Here is an 8,984-nt window from a genome sequence, read left to right on the forward strand (position 1 = left end):
TGTACTGGACAGAGTCTAAATAGTCTTGGTTACTGGACCCGCAATCCGCCCGTGCTTGTCACCGTTCGGCCCGCACCTGCACCACACCCTACACATAAATATTATTCCACCCGTTACATCAAATATTAGCAGTTCACCTGCGTGTACCCGCCCGCATGCAGGACTCTGGCATCCCCCTTGTGGACAACATAATAGACAACTCTGGCCCCAGAGAGTGATTGTAAATTAAGTTTAAATGAAAAATGTTTGAAATTTCATTCTGCATCTTCTGAGATTTAATTGTAATCCTTCTCATAAAGTCAATAAATTAACCATTTACTGTACACCTGATTGTGTGGCCGTCTGCGTGTGATGTTGTTGAGAGAGAACAAGAATGTATTGGAAATACACTTACCTGAGATTATTTTTTTATATATCTCTGAAATATATGATAGTATTCTTGAAAAAAAATGTTTTTAATGTATTATTGAATAAAATATTAGTTAATTATCAAAGAAAGAAAAAATTAATAGCCATAATATGGACTTTTGTAAATGCTGTGATGCTCATTGCTGATTTCACCATTAACTCTTCACCTGAACAGTTTATGTTGCTGTATATGGTATCATTGTAATCCTTGACCATCAACACATAGGGGTAGACATCACCTTTTCTGTGTTATCATGTTTGGTTCAGGAGATATAACACAAAATACATCATTTGGTTATGACGGAAAGTAAAATGGTCGCCATGGCAACAACAAGGTGTTTTTGCGATGGCTCCATTTCTGAAAATGTTTAGGGCCGCAAACTATACACGCGTACCAAATTTCACACTTTTATGAAAAAGTGAAAAAAAATAATCACATATCACCTGGACTATAGTGTCTCATACCAAATTATACTAACCTTATAATAACCTTTTTGACACATTTAATTTTTTGCACTGTTTTATCCACTCCACTTTTTATCTACTGGAAATCGTCTTTCGAGTTTTGCACATTGCTAATTCACTCACAAGCATAGTTTTACGCTCCACTTGACATACCAGATCTTTTTCCCTGCGGTTCCTCTGTAGGCAGAGTGAGGGACAGAGGAGGTGTCTCATCAGGTGTTGTTCTCAGAGGCTTTGCCAACCCCACAGGAAGAGCTTTGAACGGGGAGTGAGGGCAGGCCACACTCTAAAGTGACAGTCCCTGGCCTCCACGCGAAGGAAGAGGTATCAGCCTGATGAGGTGCTGGCAACAGTATCCAGTTCAGATAGACAGCACTGAGGGCCATTTTCACCTGAAGAGTGAGACAGAGAGAGAGTAAAGCTCTTGTTCAGATGGGACAAATGCAAGCATTAGGCTGAACCGGAGGAATAGGCTTTCATCAAGCGGCAAAATGTGCTGGTGTCCTTTGGTGATTCTAGACTCTATCTAGAGGGGCTATTGTCTTGTGTCTCATCCTCCATAACACATTATTTATTCTGCTGTCAGAGAAGAGTGTTAAAGAAATAGATTTAAAAAAATCGAACTCTGTCATCATTTACTCAACCTCATATCATTCCAAGCACAAAAGGAGATATTGAGCAAAATTTCTGTGCTACTCTCTTCCGTGTAATTAAATTAGGTGGGGACCAAAAACTGTCAAGCTCAAAAAAGGAAACAAAGAAACGTAATCTGTATGAATCTGTGTCCTATTCTAAAGTAATTTGATGGCTTTATGTGAGAAAAAAACTAAAAGTATTAAGTCATTACTCAGTATCTTAAAAATAAGAGATTATGCGAACATTGTTAAACAAGTTTTTTATTTATATAGCCACTTATTTATAAATGACAGTTAATTCAGGGGTTGTCAGTCGTTGCGCCTAACATATTTATTGAATATTAATCCCCGAGATAATATTTCAATAATATAACACACATTTGCATGGTTCTCTTATTGCTTTTATTTACAGGTAAACAAAAAATTTACATTTCTTATATATATTTTGATTGTTTTAAAATTATGATTTTAATTTTACATTTTTATGATTTCATTAATCATTAGCTTTTCATCAACTCATGAACCTCCTGCAGTTCCCTCAGTTAATTACATTTTTGAATTTTTTTTTTTTTTTTGACAGGCAATCAATTCTCAGACAACTAGGACAGTCTAAAACAGACCTCCAGTGTCCACAGACTACAGTTTGAGAAGCCCTGCTCAAAGCACAACATATTCTACAATATACCTGGGGGTCAAGCCCCCCAAGGCTCAAATTCTAGTATCACCCTGGGTGGTCTCAAAACAGTTACTAGAGTTGACAAAAGCCACAAAGGGAAAAGTGTATGATGTGTATGCCAGATGAAAGCAGGTCTGAAAAATCCATTCTACGCATCAACCTGTATTTATTTCCTTATATTTTCCACTTTTTCTTCCCAGGAGCATCATATTTCTTCAAGGGAAAGGAGTACTGGCGTGTGGCGGGCAGCGATATGGAGGTTGAAGTGGGTTATCCGCGTCCCATCGGCAAGGACTGGCTGGTATGCACAGAAATGCAGTCGGACTCCCCGGAGATGCAGAACAACTCGAACACAAGGCTACATGGGCAGCACCATGCAGACCATGCAGAAAATGGCTACGAGGTTTGTTCCTGCACTTCGGACTCAGCCTCCCCGTTGGGGACGCGGCTGACCCTCTCACCCGCCTGGGTGTTAGCGCCACTCTGGATGCTTACACTCGCTCTCTCCTCTGCTCCTCTCTGATAAGGGCAGAGCCACAGGCCTGTACTCAAAAAGACTCCAGGAGCAGAACATATAGCAGCCTGTGGGTAAAGAGAGCATTGTGAGGCTCTGGAAAAGCCTTTCGCCAGTGCTGGACTGATGGAAAGGCCTCAGAACTTCAATCAAGAAAGGGACTGGATTACAGTTTTTTTTCTTTCTTTTTTGGATGATACTTTTTGTTGTTGGTTTTCTAGAAAATGGAAATTCTATTATTATTATTATTATTAGTGGTGCTTGCTATTGCTTATCAGAACAAAGGGTGAAAAATTGCTGAAGATTGACCATCAGACTATGCAAGATGTAGATGAGTTTGTTTCTTCATCGGAACAGATTTGAAGAAATTTAGCATTGCATTACTTTGTTCACCATTGGATCCTCTGCAGTGAATGGGTGGCATCAGAATGACAGTCCAAATGGCTTAAAAAACATGATGATAATCCACAATTAATCCATACTACTCCAGTCCATCAATTAGCATCTTATGAAGTGAATATCTGCATGTTTGTAAGAAACAAAAACATTAAATGATGGACTGGAGTTGTGTGGATTGCGGATTATTTTGATGTGTTTATCAGCTGTTTGGACTCTCATTCTGACGGCACCCATTCACTGCACAGGATCCATTGGTGAGCAAGTGATGTAATGTTACATTTCTCCAAATCTATTCTGACGAAGAAACAAGCTCCTTTACATCTTGGATGGCCTGAGGGTGACTACATTTTTAGCAAATATTCATTTGTGAGCTATTCCTTTAGCCCGAAGTATTTAACTTCTGCACATAATTTATCTCACACCGTTTGTGCTACAGACATGAATGATATCTCAAATCATGTCGCTCATTGAGGTATGCTGTTAATTTATCAGACCTACGACTTCACCTGAAAGACAATAAAACAACCGAAAAAATCCTGCAGGAGGGTTATGAGCCATATTTAGGATCCAAAATATTGACTTGTAAAAAGTCTTGGAATACATCCATAAGTAACCCTTGCAACCACATAGCAGCATTCTTTAGTCTAAATATCCATCATGCCAGAGTGTTTTGCACAGGCAAGCATAGCTAATATTTTATAATAAAAATTAAAAATGTATTATTATTATTCAAAATGTGAGAACATTCATTATCAGGTTCATTTAATTATGTTGTGTTTCAGAATATATTGATTTCAAGAGATTACAGTAAGCGTATCCAGAGCCAGTAATAGTAATGATCATGATGATAATGATAAAAATGATAGTAGTAATATTGCTGATATCAGGAAGGCAGCAGAAATCTCACGAATGGGGCTTCTGGCTGGCTGCAGTTCATAGGCATCATGGGATACCATGAGTCACAACTGATAACCTTCCCTCGCTCCAAGTGCTTTAAGAATGCTGTCACTCATCTTTATTGGCACATTTTCGGCTCATTTTTTTACTAAACCCGTAATCCTTTACTTATCCTACTATCTCCTCCTCATCTTCTCCGATCCACCTGTCTTAGCATCTTTTTCTTATTAGTCTGAATTGTTCTAAGCAATTATATTTACTCTCATCTTCAGTACTGACTGTTTTAGTAACAACCACCACAAAGTCATCACTCTAAAGCAATGACAGTTACTTATAATTGCAATCAACTGTATTTTATTGTAATAAACACCACTATTGTTTAGTTTATCAAGGTCATGCATGAAGCTGGATTCACAATGCCTGGATCACCACAGCTAGAAACATTTGGTTATACAATTATTTTTGTCTTGTTACAGACTTTCTAAAAGTTCCCACAGTCAGAGAGCGTCATGAGAAATAATTCAACAGACTAGGAGGATATTTGACTCATATCTGGGGCTGCTGAGAGTGCACTCTGATTATATATGTAAAGAAATGCTTATATACTACATATAAATACATATATTTAAGGTAAAAAACTTCTATAGCAGTTACAAAAATAATGTACATTCTGAGCTGTCTTTTATAAGGTGAAATATTTTTGTAGAAAAATAAAGAAGAACGAGCAAACTTGCGTGATGAGTGCCGTGATTTCATGTCACACAGAGACTAAAAGCGAGCTCCACGCTACTTTTTCCCCACAGACATGACAGCTGCTCTCACACGACGGCGGAAACCGCATTCACGCCGCTGTTTTTTGTGCACCACATTCACCTAGCGAAGCCAAAATAGCTTCACGCGCCACCAATCAGAAATGCATTAGCACCCAGGGCTCTGTTGGTATGATATTCCTGTTTGTTTATGTGCAGACATCCTACATGTATTCTGCTGTAACTTTGTTATTTTGTGCCTGTCTTACTGTACATCAAGGACAGCGCATATATATTTCACAATGGGTATGGAAACTAACCATCGTCTTGGTAACGAGCCCACTCCGAGCCATGTATGGGAAAAGCTGTAGAGGTTGTTTGCGTGTGTGCGGGTGCCTATACAAAGATGTTTTAAAAAGTGCTGAGAGCAAAACCAATGACTTTGAATGATGTGTCAGTTACCTTCCGGTGGCGATAGCCTAAATACATTGAGCGGTAAAATGTTCCATCAAAGGTTCCAGTGCTGCTAATTACCCCGCTGCCTGGAGACCGTCAGCACCCGTGGGTAAGCAGAGTGGTCATGTTCCAGTAACTGAAACTGCATTTAGTCAGCACAGGGACCTTGTGAAGGGATCCTGTGAAGTACCGCCTGAAATTTCAATAGGTTTGGCTTTACCGCTTTCTTTGAAGGTAAAAACACGGTCAGGCCGATTCTACACCCGTGCTTGAGCGGAATCGAGTGGGCGGATGTAGTCCTATAGCAAATCCATATGGTTTAGCTGGTTTATCATGGCTCCTTCTCAATTTGTGAGTGTGAATTGGAATTGAATTGGACACTCTCCACAAATTTACAATTAAAAGAGTTGCAATTAAAATAAATTCATCATTGATAATGCATTCTGAAATAAGGTGTTTTCCAAGATGTATAAAGTATGGTTTAAAAAAAATCTAGCTATCTTTCTTTCAGATATCTATCTATCAGGTGTTTTCTATCTATCCATCTAGGAAGTCGTGGCCTAATGGTTAGAGAGTCGGACTCGTAATCCAAAGGTTGCGGGTTCAAGTCTCGGGGTAAGTGGGGGGAGTGAATGTCCAGCGCTCTCTCCACCCTCAATACCACGACTGAGGTACCCTTGAGCAAGGCACCCCCAACTGCTCCCCGGATGCCGCAGCATAAATGGCTGCCCACTGCTCTGGGTGTGTGTTCACGGTGTGTGTGTTCACTGTGTGTGCACGTTGGATGGGTTAAATGCAGAGCACGAATTCCGAGTATGGGCAGTATGTCACTTCACTTCACATCCGTCTGTCTGTTTCTATCTGTCCATCCATCTATCTATATATCTGTCTGTCTGTCTGTATCTACCTGTCTGTCTATTTATCCATCCATCTATATATCTGTCTGTATCCACCTGTCTGCCTATCTGTCTGTCTGTATCTACCTGTCTGTCTATCCATCCATCCATTAATCTATCTATATATCTGTCTGTCTGTATCAATCTATATATCTATCTATCTATCTATCTATCTATAACTAAACTAAAAAGGTTTTTGATCTTTATTTCCATTTCAATTTATTTTAATTCTGTAGTTTTAGTTAAATTTAAAAGGCATTTCCAGTTCAGGTCTGAATGGTGCACAACCCTGATGTCGAAGCATGTCTCTACATCTTTTTACACAATAAAATATAAATCTCTCTGCCAAAGCAGCACCAGCCCCCTCTTACTCATTCCTCCAGTGGTTGTAGGCATATACTCTGGGTGTTTTGAACATATTGTATGACATTACGAGCAGCAAGAGTGTCGCTTATTCCTCACTGCTGTAGGGTTTTGGATTGAGCCACAGCAGGGGAATTCACCAGATGGTTTAGGCAGAACCAATCCATTCCCTTTTGGGCCATTGCAATAAACTCGAGGTCTGTGCTGGTTGATTGTGGTGATAGACGGTTTCAGCAGACGGTCATGAAGAGTCACCCACCTGCATGTCTCAGTCCCCAACTGACAGTTTCTGATAACCTTTTGGCTCTTACACATATGAGGAGTAATTCAGCTCAGTGGCTGTGTGAGTGATGGTTTGTTTGTCGTGAGTTAAGCTCCTCCGCAGTTCCATTTGATAAGCTGACAGGTGACTCGTGTGAACACTGTGGATTTACTGCTCAGAGGTCTTTCAAGTTGGAGCAGCAGCACTTTGATCTCCACCGTACATCTGTGACATTACTTTCCTACAGCTCTGCCTGCTGGCCTCATTGACACAGGAGGGATCTGGTGTCTATAACATGAATTTATCTCCATACTTAATTTTCCATCTTGCTCAGATAAAGCCCTTTTGATGCAAAGTGACTGATCATGAAAGACCGAAATTTGACTGGACTGGACTAAATGTGAACAAACAGGGCTGCTGTTGAGATCGGGAGCAAGAAGAGTGAAAGGAACCAGCATAAAAGCAATATGATGGCTTTCACCATCATTGTGTATACGAGCACATGCCTTTCCATGAAGGGCAAGAGCCAAGCATATCAGATGCAAAATATGAAAGAGTTTTAAGTAACTTTGTTGAAATGGGTCACAATGCATCATGGTAAATGCTTTCAGCTGGATTTTTTCCAAATGACTCGTCCCCAGACCAATTCCAGCTGCCAAGCTTGTGCGTTGAAGATGCTGTTGTCCCCAAGGCTCTGAGTTTTCTGCAAGCCTGCAGTACCCTCTTGTGGTTGAATTAAAAATAAACCTTTAACCAACATGTTCTGATTTTGCTGAGGTCCCAGCTGTGTGAAATAATAATAATAATAAAATATAGCTGCAAGCAGCAATGACGGGGCCAAGCACATCAGTGGCAAAATGAGGAGCTAAGCATGGAGCATCAGAACAACTGCAGAAATGAGTAATTGAAACCATTTTAAGATTATTGCAGTCCAAATGAGTGAAAAATCATTTAAAACTAGCAGTAATATAATTGATTGACTTTTAACTTTTGACCAACAGGTGGCACCGTTATCAAATCGATGTGGTGTGTTCTGTGTGAGGTGACAATGGCACACACAAAGTTTGGTGTCAATATACCAAAGCATTGCAGAGATACGACCTCAAGTGTCATTTTGCATCATGCCTCAAATTCGTTGTTGTGGTATGTGAAAACCGTTTTGTCTATCAGCACGAAATCGGACTAATGGTCTAGGAGTTCGAAAAAGTAGGTTTTTAAAAAAAATCAAAAGAGCAAAGAGGAAGTTTGGCTGACTACGGCTAAATTGACTTCAGCATGACCCAAGGAATCTATTAATGCCAGTCTCATTACAATAAGCAAAATTCACAGAAAGATGTAAGCATTTATTTGACATTTCATTATGACTTTTGACCACAAGTTTGAGTACTTTCAGGTCATGGTCTCCATGGTACATATAAAGTTTCATAATGTGCATTCGTAAAATATAGCATTTTTAATCATAATACCCCATTATAGTCAATGGCAATTTCATGTTATTCAATTATAGCGCCACCAAGAGGCACAATCCCAATAGTGTCCTTGGAGTGCCCATACATGTGTCAAATTTAGTGAAAATATCTCATTTTGTTTCGGAGTTATAGACATATTTGTGTGTAAGTAGATGAAAAATGACTGACTCTTGACTTTGTTTGCAATTTTGTGCCCCTTACTATCAAAATTTTGGCAACTGGGCATTAGTGTATGTATGTTACCGAACTTCCTACAGTAGTTTCATGTCGATCGGAGTAAGTTAACGGTTTCTAAGATATTAGCAAATGTTTTTTAAGCCTAAAATGCAACGTAGCGCAAACCATAAGGCTAAACCTGGCAAGTTTGGTATCGATGGACTTCGGAATTCGTGCCAAGATTAAAGCGGGCCCTTTTATATGCATATGAGCAGTTTTAAAAGTAGCCTATGTTTTCAATAACGCTGTCTCCACTTTAAACTCTACACTAAAAAGTCTAAAACCTAAATAAAGTAGCAATAGCTATTGTTTCCCCCCACATTTTTCTTTTGCTGCCTGTCTACACTATTGTGTTTTTATTTGTTGGTTATTTTGCCTCAAACAATGAGCTCAGTCCGGCCAACTATTTAGCTATTCCAACCTACTCCACATGGAGTAGTCTACTCTATTCTACAGAGTACCTGCATGCACTTTGAAAAGGTGGTTATTAAAATATTTCAGAAATTTCGAATTAAGTTTTAAGTAGGCTAAGTATAGACTAATTTTATAAACGATGCTAGTTCAATGTTGTGCGCTTGT

The 8,984-nt window shown here is 39.4% G+C and overlaps 1 protein-coding gene across 1 annotated transcript in view; it reads left to right on the forward strand.

Annotated features, from left to right (window-relative positions):
* The window catches only part of mmp17a (matrix metallopeptidase 17a), a gene marked incomplete at both ends in the record, with an annotated part of 88,727 nt that extends 86,020 nt beyond the window's left edge, over positions 1-2,707 (forward strand). Inside the window, 1 exon segment of the mRNA XM_079404666.1 lies at positions 2,385-2,707. Within this exon segment, the coding sequence (XP_079260792.1) occupies positions 2,385-2,707 (323 nt within the window).
* Between the last annotated feature and the right edge of the window lie 6,277 nt (positions 2,708-8,984).

Source organism: Barbus barbus, assembly GCF_936440315.1.
Source record: "Barbus barbus genome assembly, chromosome: 43".
Classification (NCBI taxonomy): Eukaryota; Metazoa; Chordata; class Actinopteri; order Cypriniformes; family Cyprinidae; genus Barbus; species Barbus barbus.